Raw genomic sequence first — 24,655 nt, 5'->3', positions numbered from 1 at the left:
TTCTGACAAGGCTTCTTAGCGAGCTGGTCCCTGTTTTCTAGTAGTAGTAGTAGTAGTAGTAGTTTGTAGTAATAAGTAAAGTTTCGGTAACGTTAGCCCCCGAACTCAGAAGCAAATTAATACATTTTTATTTTTGACTTATGACAAGAACAACTTGACACACAGTGCTGATCTGCATCTTAATCCCCCAGCTTTCAGATGCCTGGCTATATGAAGAAAAAAACTGATGTATTTTAAGAAGACTACATTTACATAACGTTAACCACATTTGGAACAATTTCTAAAAAATTAAGACGACTAATAATAACAGCAGCTATGGATATAGTGTAATTATAATGATATTCGGGCTGATTGTTTACCTTCCATGGCTAATGAGAGTAACATGTACTTTAATAGGTTTCTAAAATGAAACTTGATCCAAGAGAGGAGTGGAGGAACTGAGAAGTAAAAGATGTGATGACTTCCACCACTGATCAGGACTACTTTCCCTCCATAGCTGTGGCCGAGGAGAGGCCAGATTTATTAAGGAACAGTGAAGTGTAGTGACTGCAGTGTGCATATTTGTATTCTTAATTTAGATAAATTAAATAAGGTCTGTGTGGGTTAATACTTGAGAATACAGGACTGAGTTGACTTTGTGCTTTCCGGATAGGTGGGGGAGACGACCCCAATCACTATTCATAGTTCCATACTGTGAGCATGAAGTGGTGCTTTCTCCTGGATGAGACTGACGAACTCATGTTTCTCCACACAGCCTCGACACTCTTCTCCCCACGACACTAAGATGTTCCTCAGCTCCAAGACTCTCATCCTTTTGAGCCCATCGCTGCTCAGATCCTTCGGCTGAGGCTCTGCAGACAACCAAAACACAGAGACAGGCTTTATATTGTGTCCACACGCAAATGAGTGGTTAGTCTTGGTTATGGATTTGAGCACACTTTACCATATCTGAGCTCACAGATCTGCGTGTCTCTGCTACTGAGGCGCTGGCAGATCTTCTCAACGGGGATGTGGGAGGCCAGAGGTTGAGACACCGAAGCTGTGACACGGGTTGCTGCATCGCTACTGGCTCCTAGGTAGTAACACTAGGACAGCACATAAACATACCGTTGGTCAGCTTTTATATCATTCAATTCATTTCGATTCAGATTTCAGAAGAGTCAAAGCTGGCACCAAAGACTGTGTGAAGAGGAGGGTAGTGGGTCGGCTGACATGAGTTGACCCTCATCTCTATAAACACATATCTGCATATGAATACAAAATCTGTAGGCAACGGGGCGTGATTTTTTTTTTCCTAGGATGTGGAAGACATGACCCGCCCTACTCAGCCTCTGATTGACTTACCATGATATCCTTACCCGAATCCTTACCAATCTCAATCGCCATGCCTAAACCTAACATACCCAACCAACGGAGACAACGACTACTAACCAATCATTGGCAGAGTAGGGCAGGTCATGAGTTTGTCATCTTAGGAAAATGAGCAAAAGAGGCACCATGCATTGGCCGAAATGCTAATTGGACTGTAAAAAATGATTGCCCTCGGGAAAAGAAGTAGCCTTTGCCCAGATATCTGTTTATTTGCCAGCTAAGCCAAAACCCCAGCAATATTCAAGTAGGTCTATAAGTGGGTTCACATTACTGCATTATGACAAGCCTGACACATGAAACGCCCCCAAAACCGTTGCAGTTTGGTTAAGTTTAACTACCAAAACTACTTTGTTAGGTTTAAGCACCAAACCTACCTTGTAAGGTTAATTAATTAGGTTCAGATGCCATAACTACTTTGTGAGGTTTAGGAACAAAAGCTGCTTGGTTACGTTTAGGCGCTGAAACCTTTTGGTTATAGGTTAAGCATCAAAACGACATAGTTAGTTTTAGAAGCCAAAACTAGGTGTTTAGGTTAAGGGCAAAGATCAAGGTGTGGGTTATGCTAAATATGATAATCCCAGAAATGATCTCCGGGGGGCGTGTCACGTAATAAAGTGGGTGTGAATTGTAATGTAAAGCGAGTATGTCTTGTAGCCTATGAGACTGCAGATAGACTCCAGACTTTACATATATATTATATATATATATATATATATATACAGCGGGTAAAATAGCTATTGAACACGTCACCATTTTTCTCAGTAAATATATTTCTAAAGGTGTTATTGACATGAAATGTCTGGTGAAAATTTCATGTCAATAGCACCTTTGGAAATATATTTACTGAAAATGGTTATTAAAAATACTTATTTTACCCGCTGTATATACACACACAAATTTGTTTAGGCAGACAACCGAAGTCTCACATTAGCCTCAGCTTTTATTGAGGGTTTACAGTCTTTGAAACAAGTCCCACACATTGTTTACCATTCTTACATTTCTTACATTGCTTTTCATATTCAACTGTAGATTACAATGTTTTTTACACAAATGAGAACTATTGGATAATTAAGGATATTGACCCCAAACTCTTACTTTGGAGACGCAAGGGAGAGGGATCTCGCTCAAAGTAAGAAATGGAAGGAAAAGGAAGACAATGAAATGTTTGTAAGTTTAGAAACATAGGTAAAAATATAGAGCAATGGCTGCTTGTGCCTTGGCGGTCAAGAGATTGATGATAATGGGCAAGTTGTTGCCCATATTGTAAGAATGCATGTCTCTGTCAACATGATCACATGGTAGAAATGATCTGAGTCTTTGTCATTGTGTTTCCTTGTTTGTGTCTGTGTTCTCACCAGCCTTGCCTCCTTCCCCTGGGCAACAGTGCAGGCCTGGATCAGCTCCTCCTCCACCAGGGACGGAGTGAGTTCTCTGTGGGCTGAGGTCAGACTGCCATACAGTCTGTGGAGAAAGTCCACACACACTGCAGACCAGTTCACTGTTAGTAAACAAGCTGCTCATCAGCTCTGATTATTTGTGGAAAAAAGTATATTTAACAGTGTGTTAACCTGGCTACTCTGAGATATATTTGTATTCTTATTAATACAGTTATAATAAATTAATACATTTTAATGAACTAATACATTTATGTACATATATATATTTTTTTAATCTGAACATTTGGCCTATTGGGTCTGTCTGTAATTTTAGATTCCGCAGCTATATTCTGACTCAAATATTTGTAAATTTGTGTTGGGTTGCACCTCCAATTTCGTCCACACATGCAGGACAGATTATGGTGGGAGAGCTGTGCTGCTGCAAGTCATGCACAGCTGATTTTGCTGTTTCAGATAAGAACCTGTTTCAGATAAGAACTTGTTGCACAGCTTAGTGTTGGTAAACCATAGCCACACTATAACGTCTGTTCACACCATGCTGTCTAACCTTCACAGTTGCCTGCAGCAGAAAAAGTAAACCCTCTGAAAAGCAGCAGAAAGGCAAGGGACAACACCGACATGGTGGCGTGGGTGGTTATTATTAGCTACATGGTGTCCCAGCCAGCAGTCCGGCTCCTGCAGCACCCACATCGACTACGGGACTGACGTCATCGCGTGGTTATGGATCCCATTGGCTTAAAACTTTAATTAAAAGTAACTGAAATGAAATACTTTACAGATTATACCAGTGGTAAATATAGATTAAGCTCCACCAACTATAGCATAACGAAATAATTGAATGATGCAGCACTCACAGGAGCATTTACAATATGTTTGATAATTCAAGTACATTTCCGTGAACTACCTGTACTTTGACATAAGTAAGATTCTGAATGCAGGTCTTTCACGCGTTATGGGGTATTTCTTTTTTTGTTATAACTTAAAAGGTGTGAATACATCTTCCACCAGTGGATTTCGGCAGGTATAAAATATCTTGATAAATTCTTCGAGACAAGATTTACGATTTATACATGTTTACTGTGTTTGAAATTATTCTGCTTCTTTATAATACCGACAACCACAATATGATTGACAATAATAGTAATATTGTCATTAATAATAACAATAATAATACGTATTATTATTATTATTATTAATAGTATGTTATATAACGTATGTATACTATAATTTATTATTCTATTATGGAGGACTAATCAATAGATAAGTGACTCAATAAGTAAATGAATAAAATAATAAAGAAAGAAATCCTCAAGTATTACATGTGCAGGTTAATATGAAAATAAATAGATATGCACGCAGAGAAATAGAAAAATTAAATGTATTGATTGCATCCATTTATTATGAAGGCAGCTTTAGTACACCAAATGATATAAAATGTTATCCAATAATCATTATTCAGCTTCAGAGTTCCGCGGGTTCATAACAGTTAGACGCTTTTGTTCTGAAAAACCTTCTACCGGAAGTTGTTCCTGGAAGCGGAACAAGGGCCGCATGCGCGCGGTGCTCAGCCCTGCGCGTTCTTTCCAGCATGGCTGCCATAGGAGTCCACTTCGGTTATACTTGCGCTTGCGCTGCCATATTTAAGGTGAGTTAGGCTCAGGTGAATTCTACCGGCCTCTCCCCTGCTCCCCTTCTTCTTCTGCTCCAGGAAATAGTTCGGGGTTTTTGGCCTCAACTCCAAAATCCCTCTGAAGTAACGCGAGTTGTTAACATGCTGACAAACTGTGACGTTAGCTGCGAGTACGATGAATCTGATTCTGTAACGTTAGTCTAAATACAGTTCTAGATATCTGTGGGGACCTGCCAACATCTGAACTGAACTGAAGTAGGCCTAACGTTTTCCTAAAACATTTTAAAGCCATTGACTAAAGTCGAACCTTCAGGAAAGCTTTAGTTGTAATGCTTCCTGTGACCCCAGTGTTTTTATAACACTTTACTGGGACTCACTTGAAACCCAGTTTTAAAACCCCAACATCAGCCTAAACTGCTGCTGACATGCACACTAACTGTATGTTTAGTGCATCTCTTCCTGATGCTTGCTGTTAAAAGTGTACATGCAAGAAACACTGTAGGTTCTGGTGATTTATTTATTGGATTGTGAAGGGACAAACAAACTTAGTTCTGGAAGTGAATTAGGCTTCTTATAACGGCTACAGAGAACCATTAAGAATGATTGATCTAGTCCAAACCTGAAATTGTGGCTTGACTAGAGACAACCCTACATCCTACCTGTAGTTCCACAACAAAGTATTGATGATATTATGTAGGTATTGGAGCTGCTACTAATTATTATTTTCATTACAAATGAATATATTGTATAACGTTAGCCATCAATCTATTAGGTGTCAGTTATGCATCTCTACCTGACAGTTGCAGCATAAAGCGAGGTAAACTCCTACATTTTAATCCCTAGCAATCCGGAGCCTCCAGCTCTTTCCAAGGGATCCAAAGTGTCCCCAGGCCTCAAGGGATATGTAGTCTTCTCAGGTACCTGGTCATCAGTGGCCTCCTCCCTGTCGGATGTGCCAGAACCGCTCCACAGGGAGGCAAGCAGGTTCCTGACAAGATGCTGAAGCGCCTCAGAAAAACTTTTAACAAAAAAATAGTTTGCAACTGAAATGATGTGTGTGTGTCTGTGGTTTTTTTTGTTGTTTCTCAGGATGGGCGTGCTGATGTGGTGGCTAATGACGCAGGTGACCGAGTGACTCCAGCTGTGGTGGGCTACAGAGCCACCGAGCAGGTACAACATCCACTTCATTTCTCTTTGCGTCAGTTATCATGGCTGTCATAGTCTTTGAGGTAACCGCAGTTGAAGCTTCATGCTTTTTTTTTTAGACCTCGCACATATAAATTATATCGTTGTGTTCTGCCAGAGTGGGTGACATCATCACGTTACTCGACATCTCTCCTCCGTAAAAGCAAATCTTCATTCCAATTATTGACAGCTTTAGCTCCCTCACCGAGTGGCTAACATTTGGCCTTATAGCTGTTTATTTGTCAGTCTGCTTATTGCTGAATTTCTATCTTCTGCAGATTGTCGGCATCGCAGCAAAGCAAGGACGGGTCCGCAACGCTGCCAACACAGTTGTTAAAGTGAAACAAGTGCTGGGGAGAAGGTGACTCACTTTATACTGTCTTGTTTGCAAATCTTAAAGCTATGGGGGACACGGGAGCATTATAGCTTGGCTCACTTGTTCAAATCTAAATTATAGGCAGAAAAATGGTTATAAAGGACAGTTCTGATGGGGTTTTATGAGGTGCTCATCCATAGTCAGTGTATTACTACAGTAGATGGAGTTTGGAGAAACAGACGGGAGTATCAGCACAGGAGCAAAGCAGTGTACTGCTGCTGACATATTTTAGACCCCTAAAAAAATGAAGCTGTTATCTATACTCTCCTTTAAGTCACGAGACACCGTTGACAAAAACGTAATTTTACCTCTCAGAACACAGGAATCGCTGGTCTACTGCTGCATTAAGTCATTGGTTAGTTTGTTGGTGTTATTGTATGTCTTTAGTGTTAGTGTTTTATATTTTTTGTATTCTAAATATAACGTACACTTAAACTTGATTCTTTTAGGTGTCTGAAATACGTCCACAGCAGAGCGTTACTTTGCTCCTGTGCTGATACTTTGTCTGTTTCTACAAACTATACACTGACTATGGAGAAGAACCTCATACAACCCCACTTCTAAAAATCACAACTATCCCTTTTTAAGTGCATAGTAACACTGATGCTGGAGCTTTCCTTCAGGCAGCGTCTGTCTAGAGTTCCTTCATGTAACAAGTTACATTTGTTCAGTGACTGCTCTTTGGTCACCAAAAATGTAACGGGTGTCTCATACAATGTCATTTCTGAGAACTCTTGAGCTTTCACATTTGAATTAGTAGGCTGAATGCTTGAGGAGGCAGTCATGTCATGATTACTATGATATCAAAAGGATATAACTGAGGTGTTCAGAGCAACTTATAGATTCCCTCCTCTGTCTCTCAATGTGCAGCTTCGACGATGCAGAGACACAAGCCCACAAAACAGAGACCAAGTGTCAGGTGAGTTTGATTGCTTTACAACATGGATTTTGTTCCGCACATTAACATTCATTTCTCTGATGGTGTTCATGTCAAGTTTTGAAACAACTTGTTGAGCCCACATGGACTGACTGTACTGGTAAAGCATTGGTTGCTGTGTTCAGATGGTCAACAGACAGGAGAAGCTTTATTATGAGATCACAGCGGGAGAACGCCCAGAGTATGTTGCTCCAGAGGACGTTGCAAAACTCATCTTCCACAAAATGAAAGGTAGTTTGACACACACACACACACACACACACACACACGCTTTGTGGCAAATCAGTAAGCTGATCTCGATCGTTCCCACTCTCACAGAAACGGCCCAGTCAGCTCTCGGCTCCGATGTCACTGAGGCGGTCATCACCGTCCCTTTTGAGTTTGGACATGCTCAGAAGCGCGCTTTGAGGTAGGCCCCATCACAACACACTGCAGCTGTCCTATTTCTTTATGAGAGAGTGAATTTAAATTAATTCTAACCACTGCGTTTGCTTTGTGCAGGGAGTCAGCTGAAGCTGCAGGCTTCCACGTACTGAGGCTGATCCACGAGCCTGCTGCCGCTCTGTTGGCCTATAACATAGGACAGGAGTGTTCTTCAGGAAAGAGGTATGCTGCTGCTGCTGCCGCGGTTGACGTGTTAACTTAATTATGACATCAAAATGTATCCACTCTTAACCATGTGCACTCATGTATCTGCTTCGACAGCCACGTCCTGGTGTATAAACTGGGCGGGACGTCCCTGAGTGTGACGGTGTTGCAGGTCAACGGAGGAATGTTCCGGGTCCTCAACACCCACACCGACCACAGCATCGGAGGAGAGAGCTTCACCGAGGCTTTGGCCCAGCACCTCGCCGCCGAATTCAAACGGTAGCCACTGTGTTTTTCTGCTGCTCCCTGAAGCCGTTTTCTATGATGTGTTACACACCTATATCAAAGTTGTTGTATGAAGAAGTTCTCTATAGTCAGTGTTTTGCCTATAGTAGATGGAGTTTTGAGAAACAGACATGAGTACCAACGGGAGCAAAGCAATGTATTGCTGTGTATGGGGGCAGCAGCCAAATGTATGTAAATGAAAGTGTATGCCACATTTAGAATATTTTCACATCTTTACCTCGTCGTCAAACAGCCCTTTATGACGGGGAACTGAAGCCGTTATCTATGCGTTATCGAGACTCCATTGACAAAACAGTTATTTAACCTCACAGAACACTGGAGTTGCTAGTCTACTGCTGCCTCGATCGGTTAGTTTGTGTTATTGTGTGACTTTGCTGTTTTTAAAAAGGTTAGTTGAAATTCACCAAAGTCACACAATGACTCTAACGAACCAATCGATGCGCAGACCAGCAACTCCTGTGTTATGTGTGAGGTAAAATTTGTGTTTTTGTCAAAGGAGTCCGGTGCCCTTTTGAAGAGCACGTAGATAACAGCTTGAGTTCCCGCTCTGAAAGGTAAAGAGGTGAAAATATCCTAAATATAGTGTACAAAATAAAATGCATCCACAGTAGTACATTGCCTTACTCCTGTTTGTCACTTGCCATTTCATAATGTACAGCTGGGTAAACCAATAAGTCTTATACAACAGTCATGCAATAAATCCTCCCGTTATGAAAGTTTTTATGTTTTGTGTTGAAACAAACCGCTTTAGAGAGCGATGAGTCAACTGTATGATCTATCATGTTTTAGCCTGATTCACTTACGCACATCTGCACCCACAGGATGTGTTCCATGGCTTGTTTATATATTTGACTCCTGCCAGCCACGCTCATGTTGTGTTTCTGTGTGTTTGCTGTGCAGCACCTTTAAGCACGACGTGAGCACTAACGCCAGGGCGATGATGAAACTGATGAACGGAGCAGACATGGCCAAACACTCTCTGTCCTCACTGGGGTCGGCCAACTGCTTTGTCGACTCGCTGCACGACGGCATCGACTTTGAATGCAACGTCTCCAGGTGAACTGTTGAGCTGATATTTAAAAGAACTATGTTTTAACATGCACATATTACAACACTTCACGACAGAAGTCTCTCACATAGCCCCTAACGTTAGGGGGGGGGGGAATGCTTTCAATGGGTGGAAATGTCCCCATTACTGTCCTATAAAGCAGTAAATGGGGAACAGCATCACCGTACAGTGCAAGTTATCACAAAGTAGGAGAGTTTGAACTTTACACTTCATCATGAGTATTCTTTGTGCTAAGAGGTATCCCAATGTGAAATTAAGTTTCTGCTCCAGCAAACATAATACAGTTAAAAAAAAAACTGGCTCAATTAATGTAATTTACATGGGTACTGCTGCTGCTCCAAGTTCAAATCTGGCAACGCGAATGTGCGAAATGATGCTTGTGTTTGGATGATGACACAGCCACACACATAATGTCCACATTTCTGCGTTTATAGTTTGTCTTTATTTGCATATTTGGTATGAAGGCAAACCAAAAGTGACGGAATAAGCAAGATATTGTACCTTTTTAATATTGTGTTTTTACAAAGAACTAGTAATTGTAATCCGTCTACATCTTTTCTATTTTTTATTTTTTTTTATAAAAGCACAAACAAAAATCTGCTCCAATCTTGAATATATGTAAATGAAAGTGAAACACTGTGGGAAATTTGCTTTGAAACAAGAAACTGCTTCAAATACCAAAACCCAAACCCTACTGAAGACCAAGGCGCTGATAGATGCAACTGAGTGAATGTGGCAGGAACACACCAACTGATTTGCTAAGACATGCATTGTGATGTTTCACCTTTACAAGTGCATTTATTGTTAGCATAAATTCTCATTGTATTGACATGCAGTCTTAACCAACATGACGACCGCGTTGTGTTTTCTCAGAGCTCGGTTTGAGCTGCTCTGCTCCTCCCTCTTCAACAAGAGCATCCAGCCAATCAGACCCCTTCTTGAGAAGGCGGGAGTATCCACCAGTGACATTAACAAGGTACGGTGTATGAGGGGAGTTTTTTTTGTTTTTTTTACAGCAGTTTGTGCTTTATTTCTTGTCCGTTGTTTGAAACGATCCGACTGCAATTATAGATGTTGATGAGATATTGAATGAGAAAATAAAAGCTTAGGATCTATCAGTGATGAAACGTTTTTTATGTGATGGGTGTGTTTTTAGGTGGTTCTCTGCGGGGGCTCAGGCAGGATCCCTCGTCTTCAGCAGATGATCCGCGAGATGTTTCCAGATGTGGAGCTCCTGAGTTCAGCACCTCCGGATGAAGTCATTGCTATGGGAGCAGCCATGGAGGCCGGCTTGCTGGTTGGGAAGGAGGGCCTTTCCCCAGAGGAAGAGTCTGTCACAGTGGACGTTTCTGCCACCGACATACTAGTGAAGGTAAACTGGTTAATTTAAATCCCAACAAAGATGGGCTATATGAATCATTTTTGATTAGATGAGATTACTCTAACTGATTTATAAACGGTGGGTTCTGATCTTCACTCTCCGACTCGGTGGTGTGTGGCCGTTGCAGGAGGTGGATGAATCCGGAGCAGAGGTGTTCACTGTTCTCCTTCCATCGGGCACGCCCCTCCCCGCCCGCAGACACCACGTCCTGAGTGGAGGGGGGGAGCTGTCCTCCCTCTGCCTGGAGATTTACCAGAGATGTGTCAAGGAGGAGCCAGAAAAGCTAGCTAAGGTATGGAACCTCACTGACCCCGGATCAAATCTTAACCCTCGTTAGGGACATTTTTTGGCTTTTTAGTATTTCGATTGTTTTGGCTGTGTTAATGCTTATGGCATACATTTTGACAAAATACAGATATTCAGCTCCTTAAGGACAAATGTGAAATCCATTTAAACCGCATTATTTGATCCCAAAAGCCAATACAGCATTATATAATTCCTTCAATCTAGAGCCCTGGCTTCAAATCATAGTTTTTACTATTTTCCAACAGATTTAGACTCAAACAAACTAAGTGTTTCAGACAAAGCGTTCTCAATCCCAACTGGTCACAAACTGACGTTGGTCAGGACCATTGGCGTCACTTTCTAACGCACTGTATCCCAGCGCATCAACCACAAAAAAGCAGCTTCACTACGGTCGGAGTAAACATGTAATGTTGTATATTCACTCACTAACGGGGGGTTTAGGCAAAAAAAAAACCACTTAGCTTGGTTTAGAACAAACATCATGGTTGGGCTTAAAATAAGTAAGTAAACTAAGTAAAAATAAAACTATATGTACAAAAACACGTCACAGACATCAGTAACAGAACTTAAAAATATCACTTTAAGACACAAACAGTGGTGTCCTGTTTGAAAGTCCTGTGTTTGAAAATGAGAAGCTTAAAATATTTTAGGTTCATTATGAAACTGGCAGGGAAAATCAAGGCACGTCTTGATTTTGATGGTGCCCAGTATCAACTTTGAGTTCTCTGGTTCCCTTCCTGTTCATTTCAAATGTGTCATGTTTAAAAATATGTAATTAAGAGCGATCTGGGAGGAAAACTGCCAGAATTTAGGTGCCACACTGGGCACTGGAACAGTATTACGCTGCTAATTTAATTCATATAGTTGCCAAGGTGCTATGTGCAAAAGGCCAGGTAAATGAGACTATAGATCAGAGGGTGTAAAAATATTGATGTATACATAATGAATAACTTAATGAAACATTTGTGTGCTTGTGTGTACAATGCACAGATTGTCCTGAGGGACCTGCAGCCCAGAGAGGAGAACCACGACATCGACACCGTGGTGACCATGAAAAGGTATCCATCCTTCCAGGGGTCAGGGCAGTGGGGCCACCTGACACGACTGTATGTATATGATGATTTCTGTGTGTTTCAGGGACGGCTCCGTTCACGTGTCCTGTGTGGAGCAGAGCAGTGGAAGGCCAGAGGTCGTCACCATAGCAGCTGCATCATGAAGCCGCCGGTTTGCAGTCCAAACCGCACACACTTTCACTGCAAATGTTTAGGTTTTTTCTTACTCAATAAACATAATTGAACTCAAACTATATGCTCAAGAGTTTTGTTATGCTTTTGGATTTCATTGTAATCATGGAATAACGCGGAATGTTGGTTTTTTTCGGCTGAACTGTTCCGTAGCTGCAGCTATGGCGTTGGCAGTATACAGACACAAATATGTAACAGAAAAATCTCACGTGAGAATAAATGTTGATATCTGCTCATGAGCTAGTTGCTTTATATTTTATAAGCACTTGCCAAAAAACCTTGTGTTTAAATGAGCAGCGTGTAGAATTTAGTGGCCTCTAGTGGTGAGGCTGCAGATTGCAATAAACTGAACACACCTCCGCTCACTCCTTCATGTGTCTGAGAACATGGACAACTACGGTGGCCTTCAGGTAACCTAAGAACATGAAAGTCTCTAGAGCCAGTGTCTGGTTTGTCCTCTGGGTAGAAACTGCAGAAACATGAAGGTGCAACCAGCGGAGTCTGAAGAGGACCAGCTCCCTTTGTAAATATGAAGGGCTTATTCTAAGCCAACAAAAACACAAATCTTAGTTACAGGTGATTCTAAACCAATGAACACATAATTGGGAATATTATATTCCATTTCTGCTAACTAGTTCTAAATCCTACACACTGCACCTTGTAAAGGGAACATATCGTGCAATTCTTTTAGGACAATACATATATTTGGGGTTTCTACTAGAAGATGTAAACATGATTTATTGTTACAAAAATACTTTTTTTCCTCTGACTGCCTGAATACAACTATTCACCTAATGTCTGAAACTCTCTTTTTTTGCGCCTGTCTCTTTAAATATCCTTCACGAAAAAAGCCTAGTTTCCTCTGATTGGTCAGCATTTTTTCAGTCTTCCACATCCATGTGGCTAACATCTGATCTCATCAAAATGAAAATAAATATAATTAGGGTCATATTTCCTCACCATGCTGTTTAGAGCTTTTAATGTGACTTTTTTGTAAATAAAAAAAGAAATTGGTTTACAATATTCAAAGGAACATTGGCCAGCAAAACAAGTTTTTCTCTACCTGCTGATGTAATCGGGGTTGGCATGATATTTAAACTTAACCTAAGTTATGCTTTTTGGAATTATACTGTTTTTTTTATCTTAAAACCTTATTTTATTATTTCTTTATTTTAATAAAATCTTATCTTACCAGTTTTTGCAGTACCTAAGTGTCCCACCAATGGGCCTTGGCCCAGTGGTTGAGAATAGCTGAACCTCATGGACGCACTACGATCTCCACCAATGAAATGGTACACACTTCATGTCTCATAAGTAGGCGTGGTCATTGTTTGCCCGCCCCCCACATCTGGTTCGAAATGTTGTCAATGATTAGTGGATGGATGAGAGCAGATCTGTTTATATTTGCGCTATATATATAATCTTTTGCTAGCATTTTCTAGCTACATTGTTTGCTAACATTAGTTGCCAGATCTCGCCAGAGTGTGTTCCCCAAACAAAGTATATTTTCTCTGGACCTGAAAATGTCATTTTAGTATCAGAATTTTCAGAAGATGTTTTTTTCATTTTGTCGGGATCATTTATACATCTTACGCAACCAGCAACTCTTTTAATGTTCATATGCTACATAAGTGAGTAAACTTACCTGTACTGACTAAGCCCTAAACTTAGTAGTACTGGTTGTTGATTCCGTTTATAGTTTCCGACGTGCGCCCAGCGCGCTCCATTAACCGCAAAAACGAAGACAGTTCAGTTTATTTTGCTGGTTTATTTTCCTTCCAATAATACACAGCCGCAATAATTCTAACTCAAAATACATGTAACAAAACAATAAACCCGAATTCCTCACTAAACTAAGATGCCTTAACACACGGGGACACGGGCACACGGGCACAGTCGAAAAACTGTTTGCTTCCCCATCAACAACACCTGTGATCAGGTTCAATCAGGTTAAATGCCTCACTCTGCTGACCCGAGGTCAACTGAACCACACAGCCCCCTAGTGGCACGGGGTAGAATTACACGAAAATAAAGCACATTTAATATGGCTCCTACACACCAGCCCCTAATTGCGTCTGCTAGAGCAATTACACCAACAATTTTAAATGAGCCATGAATACCAAAAAAAATAAATAAAAATTAAAATATATATGTGTATATAAAGCTAATTTTTAAATGGGAACCAATTATTCCTTAGCTTCATTAAGCAAGCATATTTTGGTTATCGGTCGTTCAATGATATTTTGTTTGGTTTTTAAACGAACCACCCGTACTAGACCTCTTTTATCAGGGAAGGTTTCCAGAACTCTTCCTAGCATCCATGACCCACGTGGTGCTGTGGAGTCTGCAACCATGACTAGGTCTCCAGGAACAAAACTCCTCTTCTCCTGGTTCCATTTTTGACGCTCCTGTAAAAGCGGGAGGTACTCACGGATCCACCTCTTCCAAAAGAGATCCGAGATGTACTGGGTTTGTTTCCATCTTCTCCTAGCATAAACATCCCTTTTGTCGAACAGTCCCGGTGGGAGAACTGGTTTTCCTTTGAGTAGCAGCAGATGGTTTGGCGTCAATGCCTCAAGGTCGTTAGGGTCCTCAGATAGCCTTGTGATGGGGCGATCGTTGAGCATAGCTTCCTTTTCCTTCCTAGCCTTCTCCTCCTCCTCTTTCTTAATAATTTCCTCATCCTCTCTTAGCCTCCTTTCTTGTTCCTCAAGCCTCCTCTTTTCCTCATGCTCCTCTTGTTGTCTTCTCACCATCTCCTCTTCCGCTCGTCTCCTCTCTTCCTCAGCCATCTCCTCCTCCCTCCTGATTGTCTCCTCTTCCTCCTTATTTAATTTATCTTCTTCAATCCTTCTTTCTTGTTCCTGTAGTCTCCTCTTTTCCTCTGCTAATTTACGCTCCTCTTCTTGTCTCCTCACTCTCTCCTCTTCCTGTTGTCTCATCCTCTCTTCCCGAGCAATTTCCTCTTCCATTTGAATTCTTTCCTCTTCCTCCTTTCGTTTCCTTTCTTGTTCCTCAAGCCTCCACCAATCTCTCAAGTTCTTCCTGTTCTGCAGAAGCTCGGTCATTGAAGTCATAGTTATATTGGCTAATTAACAGTTCTTCAATATGGTCAATGGCAATTCTATTTGCACAAAATGAAGGGTGGTCACTTCCACAGTCGTCACTTCCCCCTAACGGGCCATTTATTACCCACCCCAGTAGGGTTCTGATCGCGTAGGGTCCATCTTCACCTTCACGACTGTTAATGACCTCCCAAGGCTCCATCAACTTGGAGGCGTTTGTGCCAATTAACAGATCCACGTCAGCGTTTATGTGTTGAATGTTTACATTGTCTAAATAATGCCATTTTCTCAGCTCCCTTTCACTGATTATGTTGGCTGTAGAGACGGGCATTTCTTTCTGGGTAAACACTTTGGGAAGTGGATAGAAGCTCTCACCAGACAATCCGGAAATCTCCAGACTGTCAACGATAGAACTTTCTATTGAGTTGTTATGGCCCAAGGTGCGGATATGAATTTTGAATTTGCGTCCTTCCATGTTCAACCTGTCGACAAGCTTCCTGGTGCAGAAAGTTCCTGTACTCCCTGGGTCCAGAAAAGCGTAGGTTTCAATAACCCTGTTTCCCTTTGCGCACTTCACCTTAACAGGCAAAATGGGAAGAATACCATTGCAGTGGCCAGCCCCTGTAAGACCCCAAGCGGAGGATGTTGTGCGGCTCTCAGATGTTTTTGACCGCTCACTGTTCTTCCCATCCTTTGAAGAAACCCTTTCTTTCTCTTCAATGTGCAAAACACTGGGGTGCGTTCGGTTGCACTTTTTGCAAGTGATGCGCCTGTCGCAATTCCTGCTCAAGTGTCCTGTGCACAAACAACTGAAACACAGACCTTTCTCCTTTAGATAGTCCAGTTTCTCCCTGTGTGGTTTTCTTCCCAGTTTAAAACATTGATCTAAAACATGACCACCAGCAGCACAATACTGGCAGAAGACAGAAGTAGTTTTAGTGAAGGTGGTCACTTTGCCGAGAGCCTTTTCCCTCTGGTCACCATCTGGTCTGCTGCATCCGTCCTCATTCCTGTGAGTGTCTGCTTTATATCCATCCTCAATGACCACCTGTGTTGCAAAGCTGTTTCTTCTCAGCTGTGGCGTCACCTGTATCTTGCTCACTTTTGTAGCTCCTTTGAGCACAGGTGAAGTGTCCTGTATATCACCAAAGACTGGATCTGAAATGATTCTGACCTGGCACTCAATGAACTTGACAAGGTCTGAGAATCGTGCCCTTCGACCAGTTTTCTCCAGTACGTCACATGCCTTTGCTCTCCACTTGTCTCTTAGTTTATACGGAAGCTTCTGACTAAGAATCTTCATGTTCGCTGGCATGTTAAGTTCCTCCAAATATTGAAGATCTTCCATAGCGTTGGAACACTCACGGAGGAAAAGCCCATAAGCTTTGAGCGCTTTGGTGTCTTCAGCTTTGATGCTTGTCCATCCTGTGACCTTTTCCATGTAGGCCGCTGTTATTTTGAACTCATTTCCAAAGTGCTCCTTTAGTAACCTTTTAGCGACAGCAAATCCTTTGTCTGCAGTCATGTGAAGGCAGCTGCGTACAATATCTCTAGGCTGCCCCCTAGTGAATTGTTCGAGATAGTACAAACAGTCTCCTTTACAGCCAGTCTTTGCTTCCACGCAGTGCTCAAATGCCCTCATAAATGTGTTGAACTGCAAAGGGTCTCCATCATAAGTTGGAATTTCTCTGCGCGGCAGCAGATGTGATGTTTGCATTTGAACAAGGAGAGCCGTTATGTCATTCTGTTGTTGCAGCAGATTGTAAAGACCTGCTGTCTGATTTTGGTCTTGCAGGGGTTGCTGCACTTGTTGGCCTAGAGTGGGTTGAAAGCTTTGACTGAATGTTGGCATTGATTGCAAGTGAGGCAGTTGAGAGCCATGACTGACAGTTGGCTGTGGTTGTGATGCAAAATGCATGGACAAAGATGCTGAAACGATTGAAGTTTCAGCATTGCATTGTTGTGGTAAAGATTCACGCTGCTGTGCGGGTGGAGCCACATATATTGAGGCCTGTGGATTGAGAGAGGTGAGCTTAGATCTAGCCCCTTTTCTGAAGTAGGAAGCCATTCCATCAGATTGCCTTGAATGGATGCTTCCTATCTGTAGCACTGCTAGCTTAGCAGAAGTGGCAGCTATCTCAGTGTCCAGCTCAAGCTTCTCCCTTTTTCTCCTCCAGAGAAGTTCCTGCTCCTCCAAAGCATGTTTAGCCTTTAAAGCAGCAGCTCGGGCCAAGAGTGCGGCCTGTTCCGCCTCTGCCCTGCGTCTGGCTGATGAAGTGGAGAATCTGCTACTTGACGATCTGTTTGAGCCATGGTGCCTTGACTGCACATTTGAAATGCTGTCTTGAGGTCCAATCTCATTTTCACTTTGGACAGTTTGAGATTGTTCAGTTTGACCCAGCAAATCATCATTAACCTCATCATCATGATCATCACCCACTTTAGTAGCTGGACAAGCAGCAGTGTCAGACAACCATTGATTTGTACCCACAAGAAACTCCTTTACATTCAACATTTTAGCTTGGTACCATATTTCATGTTTGCTTGCTTCCTCAGCAGGCAATAAACCCAATAAAGATGCATGCACCTGCTGTATTGTGTTACACAACTCATTAAAAACGGTTAACTCATTTTCAACCTTATTCACATGTTCTTTATCACCCATGAATTTAAGAATAGATTGTTTTACTTTAGACAGTTTACCAAAGTTAGACTTTCTTTCCTTTTCTAAAAAGCTTATTTTTTCCAACAAAGCTTTATGTGTTAATTTACCCACACGTTTTTCAGTTACAGATTTTACCTCTGCACCCGCAAGCTCAGTCTCAAGGCCCAGTTGGCCTGTTCCCTCTTCAGCCATAATGACGACAAAGTCAGTTGGCTTTATTAGTCCGCAAAATAGTTTGTGTTGCGCAAACAACTCGTCTCGAAAAAGTTATTTTTAGTCGGTTGCGAGTCTGCTACCAATGCATTGGGTTTACGCGAATGTGTGCACACAAATTACCATGGCCATTCATATCAGCGCTGATCCACACATACCCCAATCGAGCGTTGGCCGGCTTTGATGAATGATGTCCCGGTGAGATGATGCTGTCGCTGACCCGTAGCTCACTCCGGTAGCTCCAGCTCCGTTAGCGATCGGCAACTCCAAACACAGGGGCGTGGGCGATGGCCCCTTTATCACCCATGATTTCCAAAGAAGACGTTAATCCACAATGTAACAAGTCGGCGTCCTCTTGGTGAACGTTCTCCAAATCGAAGCAGTTTTTCGACCTAAATGTACTGACTAAGCCCTAAACTTAGTAGTACTGGTTGTTGATTCCGTTTATAGTTTCCGACGTGCGCCCAGCGCGCTCCATTAACCGCAAAAACGAAGACAGTTAAGTTTATTTTGCTGGTTTATTTTCCTTCCAATAATACACAGCCGCAATAATTCTAACTCAAAATACATGTAACAAAACAATAAACCCGAATTCCTCACTAAACTAAGATGCCTTAACACACGGGGACACGGGCACACGGGCACAGTCGAAAAACTGTTTGCTTCCCCATCAACAACACCTGTGATCAGGTTCAATCAGGTTAAATGCCTCACTCTGCTGACCCGAGGTCAACTGAACCACACAGCCCCCTAGTGGCACGGGGTAAAATTACACGAAAATAAAGCACATTTAATATGGCTCCTACATTACCTTTAACTCCAAGTATCTCTATAGACTCCACACAAAAAAAACATTGCACCTGTGGTTTTTTTATGTTTTATATAGTGTTATTTTATTTCAACAATTTTCAGGAATCTATCATGACAGGCATTACACTCATTCCATCCTGTCCACTCTCAACTCACTTGTATTCACACTCTACATGATATCAGGGGAGGGGGGGCATAGTCTTTGGGTTCCAGCAGAACTCCAGTCATAATAGGAGTGAGCATACGTGCGGATCAGCTAACTTCCCGTTTAGCTGAATTTGTGCGGTCTCTAACGTTTCCATCGTGTTGATATTCCCGAGCTAAGCGTAGCCTCCATCGTTTTCCGGCCTTTAGCATCCGTGCTCTGGAACGATACGACACTTGAGTATCTTCAGGTAGTTCTGGACCTTGTTGGAGTCTCGGCGAAGGCAGTAGAGGAGGTCGAAGTCTTTCATCAGGCGCCAGTCGGCGCTGTCGGATGGCAATGAAGCCTCGGGAGAAGACAGGCTGCTGAGGGTGTTGCTTATTATCCCCAACACCTGCATCTGGAGAGGACATGACACACACACACACACATTACAACAATCCCCTATTACAACAAAGTAAGAAGCCATAAAAGTGTTCCTAAGCAGACACAAGATGAATAGGTACCTACTCACTGAGAATAGTACAAAATAATAGAGGAGACACCCTCTAGATTCATAGAGATCTTTTTCTTTTTTTCTCTTGTTTTTACCCTGATTTTGTTCATTCAGTCATGCGTTGGGTTCAATTCCAAAAACAGCTCACACAAAATATACATTCAGAGGAAAATATATAATATAACAAACTGAGGCCCTGAGAGGAAAGTTAGAGAATTTATTTCCATTTCCTAAGTCTGATCTAATTGGTTTTCTCTCCTGTGTTCATGAACAGGTGAAAAAAGGTTTTGACAGAATAATCGTTTGACTTAAAAAAAAACATTATTTAATCTGTGGCATGATTTGAAGGATGATTTTTTGTGTTCTTTGTCGGGAACATTGAGGGTCCTGGGTGAGTTTTTGCATGGAGAAATAAAAATAGGACTAGAACATGGGGTACGTGGTGCACTTCAACATTTTGTGGCTAAGTGAGTATTAAAGTAACAAACACACAAAAAAAATGCTCTGCCAAAAGTGAAACTTTTTTTTTTTTTTTTTTATATTATCCTAGCAAAACATTTTTTCACCTGTTTGTTATTCATAAACACAGAAGAGGAACAATCAGTCTCAGAAAACTACTCAGAACTTCCATATATTATATCCCAACTTGTTTTGAAATGATACACTCAAAAGGGTGAAATGACAAATGAATATAAAGAATGAACAATATCAGGATAAAAACAAGACAATTGCCTCTCAAGGCTTCTGTATATATTATATTATGTATATAAAGTTTGTGTAGTCAGCCAGAAAAGCACCCTAACACAAAGAATCAGTGATTCCAGCTGATCATACATATAATACTATCTATTATTAACATCTTCCAAACAGTTATGAACATTAAAAATCGACAGTATGTTATTCTCTCTGCACTAAAAATGAAAGAAAGACAAAAATGTGTTGCAGCCGGTGTGCCCAAAGGGATGTCTCTTCCTTTCTTGCTAGATTGTGGCTTGGGCATTGGGTCACCTGAGGGTGAACAGGGCAGTTTGGATTTGTCATGTGTGTCACTAAGATTACCCCACCTGAATGAACTACATCCCTGGAAGCTACATTGCACAGCAGCTTATGTTCTCTTCATCTTGTTCTTTTCATTTAGCTGTGTTCAGGATGTGTCTGGTGGTCAACTTTCAGGCACATGTGTTTAGACATGCACAAGCTTGCATCCAATAGGAAGCTACGGAAAAAATGCTTGTCCAAAATGATAATGAATACAGGGTTGGCTTTCACTTTTCACTGCCGTATGTCATGCTGCAGGCTGTATTGCAGACTGTTAATAAGAAGTGGATGTAGTCGTAGCCCACTGGTTTGTGGACCCTCGCATTGAAGCCTGGAGTCTGTCGCTGGGGGACAGAGGGGCCAACTTTGACAATGAGCGGCAGTTTCTGCATAGTAGACCTTTAAAGCAAGTACTTTAAACAGGCCCTATTATGCTATTTTCCAGGTGCATATTTTTTATCTCAAGTTAGTTAAAACATGTTTACATGCGTTAATGCTCATAATCCTCCTTGTTTTTCTCATCATTCTGTCCTGCAGCACCTCTTCTCCCACTCTCTCTGAAATGCTCCATTGTAGCGCTTGCTCCTCCCCCCAGAAAGCAAAGTCTGCTCTGATTGGTCAGCTAGCCCACTCTATTGTGATTGGTCAACATTTCACGTTCCAAAAAACTCTTCCTCCGGAGCTTCAGCTCCGTCTCTCTCTTTTGTTGTTTGAGGGACAAACTAGCCGGAAGGAGTTTTACGTCACTTCCGTAACATTATGACCTCATAAAATTACTTAAGTGAAGGAGAGAATTCAATGTAGCCGTTTCAGGCAGCTCAGGAGCTTCTGAGGGGGAGGGTAACTCCTTTTAGGCTGGACTTCAGGTTTTACACTCTACGGACCTTTTACATGTACAAAAATATATATAACACACTAAGGGAGAGGGGAAAAGTGGAAAAGCATAATAGGCCACTGTAACTGATCTTGTAAAGTACCGCCCAAATCCTACTACGTTCATAGAAGACATACAGTCACAGTACCTTCTCAGCCACTTTCTCCACACCTTGGCGTAGCTCGTGCACCATGTCGCTCATCTCAAGGGCTTTATTAGAGCTGAAGTTGTTGAAGTCGTGGTGGCGAGCCATGCTCTGGTGGAAATGCCACAGAGGATCCCTCCATGCCACCAGGAGCTTCAGGATCACCTCCGTCAGCTCCTCCCTCTACAGTGACAAAAAGAGGACCCATCATTTAAAAGTCAGTTAAAAATCAAGCCATTAATTAAGCCATGATTTAATTTAAGTGATATTACTAGCAACATTGCAGGTTTGAAATGATGCAAAAATAAAAAGCAGAGGGTCACAACACAAAAAAAGCATATTGTACTACCGATTAAAGGAACGGGAAAGCAAACTGTAACTTTTTTGTGGACAGTGCATGCCAGTGACAGGAAGGAGCTTTCATAAAGGTTAATTCACCGCCATCCTCTGAGCGTTGTCCTTGCCATTTGGGGTGAGGATGCTGGAGGTGTGACAGTTGCGACTGACCCGGCCAATGTGATTCTTACTGGGCAGGAAGTACTGCTCCTGACGGGACAAACATGAACGCCAGACGGAAATGTCAGAGGTTGAGTGTCATCTAAATGTCAAGTGTGGCTAAAGAAGTGGTGAATGACCTGCAGGTTCAAATGATTACAAATAGCTATTGATATATGTGTGTGTAAACCCAGTTGCCAGTATGATGAATTATTGTGTCCATCCCATTTCAATCAATGAAATTATATATAGCTGTATAGCTATATATAATATTATATATATAAAATAATCATATTATACAAATAATTTATGTCATATGCAGTGAATGGTTTCTTCCTTTGCTGATGTGAGGGTCCCGGGAGAGAGGATGTCGTATGTGTACAGATTGTAAAGCCCTCTGAGGCGAACTTGTGATTTTGGGCTAATACTAAATACTAAATAAATTGAATTGAATTGAATTGAATAATATATATATATATATAATATAACAAATATGACAAATATCCCTTTACAAAATCAAACGTATTAATTTAATATCTTAATAATATTACTTCATTAATACAATTAATATATAAGCTTCTTCAGACAATTTATGGAGACTTACGAACTCGGAGTGAAGGTCGTTTGAAATGCCGTGCGTCCTGGCTGAGTGTTGGATGACCCGGTCAAACAGGTTCGCCAGGGAGAGGACGTGGCACCCAGACTGGGCATTGGCACAGATGGGTGCTGCACCCACGCTGGTCAGTCTGCTGCAGAACAACAGACAGACCAACACCACCCAGACAAAAGACACTGGGAGGAAGAGCGAGGGAAGAACAAAGATACCTAATGAAACAAAAACATTGCTGGGTGTGAAAAATAAATCTCAACCTGAATTTGTTTTCTGAAGAATGACATAATGTCACGTCCCTTTCTTTTGGAAAGTGTGCATGTGTGTTGTGGGATCTTTTTAAGGTGTTTTTTTTTTCAATATGTTTGTCAGGATGGAAAAATCAAGACCAAATTAAATCAAGAGACAGAATCGGAGTAGTGGGTTGGGGGAAACAGAGACGTGAACGGGAGGAGAACAGGTTGACATGCAGGGAGAGACAGAGACACACAGTTATTTCTTCATGCAAGGTTCTATTCCTGAAGTACTTACCTGATCGGATGTTTCCAGGCATCATGAAGGGTGCTGAGGAGCTCCTCTCTCAGAGCAAATGGTACAGAAGCTATTCTGTTAAGACCCCTGCAGTTCCTATGAGGGTCCCTCACTGACCATTGCCCTTATACACTTTCATATCAAACAGAAAGAGAGAGAGTGTGTGTATGTGTGTGTCTATGAGACTATCATAAGGAAGTCACCTAAGGCAGTCTGCAAGAGCGATGACATCATCAACCTAGGACGTCATTCCAACACTGGATTGTCTGTCGGGCACATTTGACGTTGACACTCTGGGTCCCCTCTGCAGACTTCTCCAGTACCTATCATTACTGTCTGCGTGCCCTCCAGCTATACAACCAAAAGGTCATGTAGAGCGCTGCAGGGGCTAATACGAAAAGTCAGAATCAGCTGATGAGCAAGCTTTATGGGAGCTCAGAACGACACTATAGGGCAGCACTAAATGAATGTCATGTAGTTTAGGGAATGACGTCAACTGGTTGTATCCTAGATCATACCTCTCAGTTGTAGGAAGTTGACTCATCTTTCCAAGTGTCGGTCAGGCTTTATCATTCGGCTGAACGTAGTAGGAAACTAGAAAAGGTTATGATTCCAGAGGTTATTAATTCCCTTAATAAGAGTAAGACTCCAGGCCTTTAGAATCTGGGCCTAATGGAACAATTACCATCTTTAAAAACACTGAAGGTCCGGTAATCTATAGTACTATGGTTATTATTATTAGTAGTTATTAATTATTTATAAATTTATTTATTAATTAGTAGTATTATCCACAATTATCATCAGTAGCAGTGGCAGCACCAGTCGTGACGGTAGTAGTCAACATGGTGACAGCCGAGCTGGCTGCTTACAGCTAAAGGTGATACCAGTGCAAACAATGCAACAGCGCCAACATAGCTACCAGTGCAAACAAAGGAAACAGTGCTGACAGACCTAACAGTGCAAACAAAGACAACAGTGCTGACAGAGCTAACAGTGCAAACAAAGACAACAGTGCTGACAGAGCTAACAGTGCAAACAAAGACAACAGTGCTGACAGAGCTAACAGTGCAAACAAAGACAACAGTGCTGACATAACATCATTATTTGTTGCAGTTGTGAATGTAGTGGCCATAATTGTGATTTTTTTCGAAAACCACCTGGCTGAACTTTCATCAGTCTAAACTGTACTTTTCCAGGCTCAGCTCATCATTCAACATCTTCAGCTGCTTTTTGTCAATTATTGTGTGTTTTAGCTCCACTTTCAGTTGTCCATTGTCAGCTTCAGCTTTACTTAGGCTGAGCTGTTTAGCTTAAAGGTTACATATAATGCTCGTTTTGAGGTTGATACATTTATTTTTGGAAGTCTACTAGAAAATGTTTACATGCTTTAATGTTAAAAAAACACATTATTTTCTTTCATATTGTCTGTGATAAAACACCCTCAGTCCCCCTCTGCCTGAAACGGCCTGTTTCAGTTTGTCTTTAAGCCCAGTCTGCCCTGTCACACTTGGCAACCAGGGAATCACTTTAACGGAGTTCAGCTGACCAAAACCAAAAGCTTCACAACTGCACACGTTACAGCAGGAATCTGATCCTGATCGTGGAGAAATGAACAATTTTGGAACCCGAGATTGCAGGGTTCCCTCACATTTTCTTAAAATGTATGTTTAGCTATACAAATGAGACATTATCTTATTAATATGTGCTAATTTGTATACATTTCCAGAACATAAATCAGAATTTTGGATTGAGCCAGGTGGAAAATTCTTCTTTTATTA

General features: G+C 41.7%; 3 protein-coding genes across 3 annotated transcripts; 1 reads left to right on the top strand and 2 right to left on the bottom strand.

Moving 5' to 3' along the window:
* Positions 1-269: 269 nt before the first annotated feature.
* On the bottom strand, positions 270-3,388 carry cdnf (cerebral dopamine neurotrophic factor). Its single transcript, XM_054624964.1, has 4 exons — positions 3,316-3,388; positions 2,727-2,854; positions 944-1,085; positions 270-851 (listed from the first exon to the last, which is right to left on the bottom strand). The coding sequence occupies exons 1-4, from the start codon at positions 3,386-3,388 to the stop codon at positions 679-681; spliced, it is 516 nt and encodes a 171-aa protein (XP_054480939.1). The 3' UTR covers positions 270-678.
* A 909-nt stretch (positions 3,389-4,297) lies between these two features.
* Positions 4,298-11,849, top strand: hspa14 (heat shock protein 14). Its single transcript, XM_054624607.1, has 14 exons — positions 4,298-4,413; positions 5,488-5,568; positions 5,862-5,944; positions 6,830-6,878; positions 7,022-7,127; positions 7,215-7,305; positions 7,398-7,502; positions 7,602-7,763; positions 8,691-8,846; positions 9,733-9,835; positions 10,016-10,231; positions 10,368-10,532; positions 11,537-11,604; positions 11,684-11,849. The coding sequence occupies exons 1-14, from the start codon at positions 4,357-4,359 to the stop codon at positions 11,760-11,762; spliced, it is 1,521 nt and encodes a 506-aa protein (XP_054480582.1). The 5' UTR covers positions 4,298-4,356; the 3' UTR covers positions 11,763-11,849.
* Positions 11,850-18,893: 7,044 nt separating this feature from the next.
* On the bottom strand, positions 18,894-22,899 carry LOC129112754 (prolactin-like). The gene is made up of 5 exons (XM_054624974.1): positions 22,878-22,899; positions 22,341-22,528; positions 21,680-21,787; positions 21,245-21,424; positions 18,894-19,088 (listed from the first exon to the last, which is right to left on the bottom strand). The coding sequence occupies exons 1-5, from the start codon at positions 22,897-22,899 to the stop codon at positions 18,894-18,896; spliced, it is 693 nt and encodes a 230-aa protein (XP_054480949.1).
* Between the last annotated feature and the right edge of the window lie 1,756 nt (positions 22,900-24,655).

This window comes from Anoplopoma fimbria, chromosome 23 (genome assembly GCF_027596085.1).
Source record: "Anoplopoma fimbria isolate UVic2021 breed Golden Eagle Sablefish chromosome 23, Afim_UVic_2022, whole genome shotgun sequence".
Taxonomy (NCBI): Eukaryota; Metazoa; Chordata; class Actinopteri; order Perciformes; family Anoplopomatidae; genus Anoplopoma; species Anoplopoma fimbria.
This window is presented reverse-complemented; position numbering and strand designations above follow the sequence as displayed.

Coding starts and splice junctions, on each gene's coding strand:
- hspa14 (XM_054624607.1), top strand. CDS start 4,357: ATGGCTGCCATAGGAGTCCACTTCGGTTATACTTGCGCTTGCGCTGCC. Junction 7,128..7,214: donor CATCTTCCACAAAATGAAAG/GTAGTTTGACAC, acceptor CCACTCTCACAG/AAACGGCCCAGTCAGCTCTC. Junction 10,232..10,367: donor CCACCGACATACTAGTGAAG/GTAAACTGGTTA, acceptor TGGCCGTTGCAG/GAGGTGGATGAATCCGGAGC.
- LOC129112754 (XM_054624974.1), bottom strand. CDS start 22,899: ATGCCTGGAAACATCCGATCAG. Junction 21,788..22,340: donor ACGACCTTCACTCCGAGTTC/GTAAGTCTCCAT, acceptor TTGTCCCGTCAG/GAGCAGTACTTCCTGCCCAG. Junction 21,425..21,679: donor ACAACGCTCAGAGGATGGCG/GTGAATTAACCT, acceptor TTGTCACTGTAG/AGGGAGGAGCTGACGGAGGT.
- cdnf (XM_054624964.1), bottom strand. CDS start 3,388: ATGTCGGTGTTGTCCCTTGCCTTTCTGCTGCTTTTCAGAGGGTTTACT. Junction 2,855..3,315: donor TGCTGCAGGCAACTGTGAAG/GTTAGACAGCAT, acceptor ACTGGTCTGCAG/TGTGTGTGGACTTTCTCCAC. Junction 1,086..2,726: donor AGGGGAAGGAGGCAAGGCTG/GTGAGAACACAG, acceptor GTGCTGTCCTAG/TGTTACTACCTAGGAGCCAG.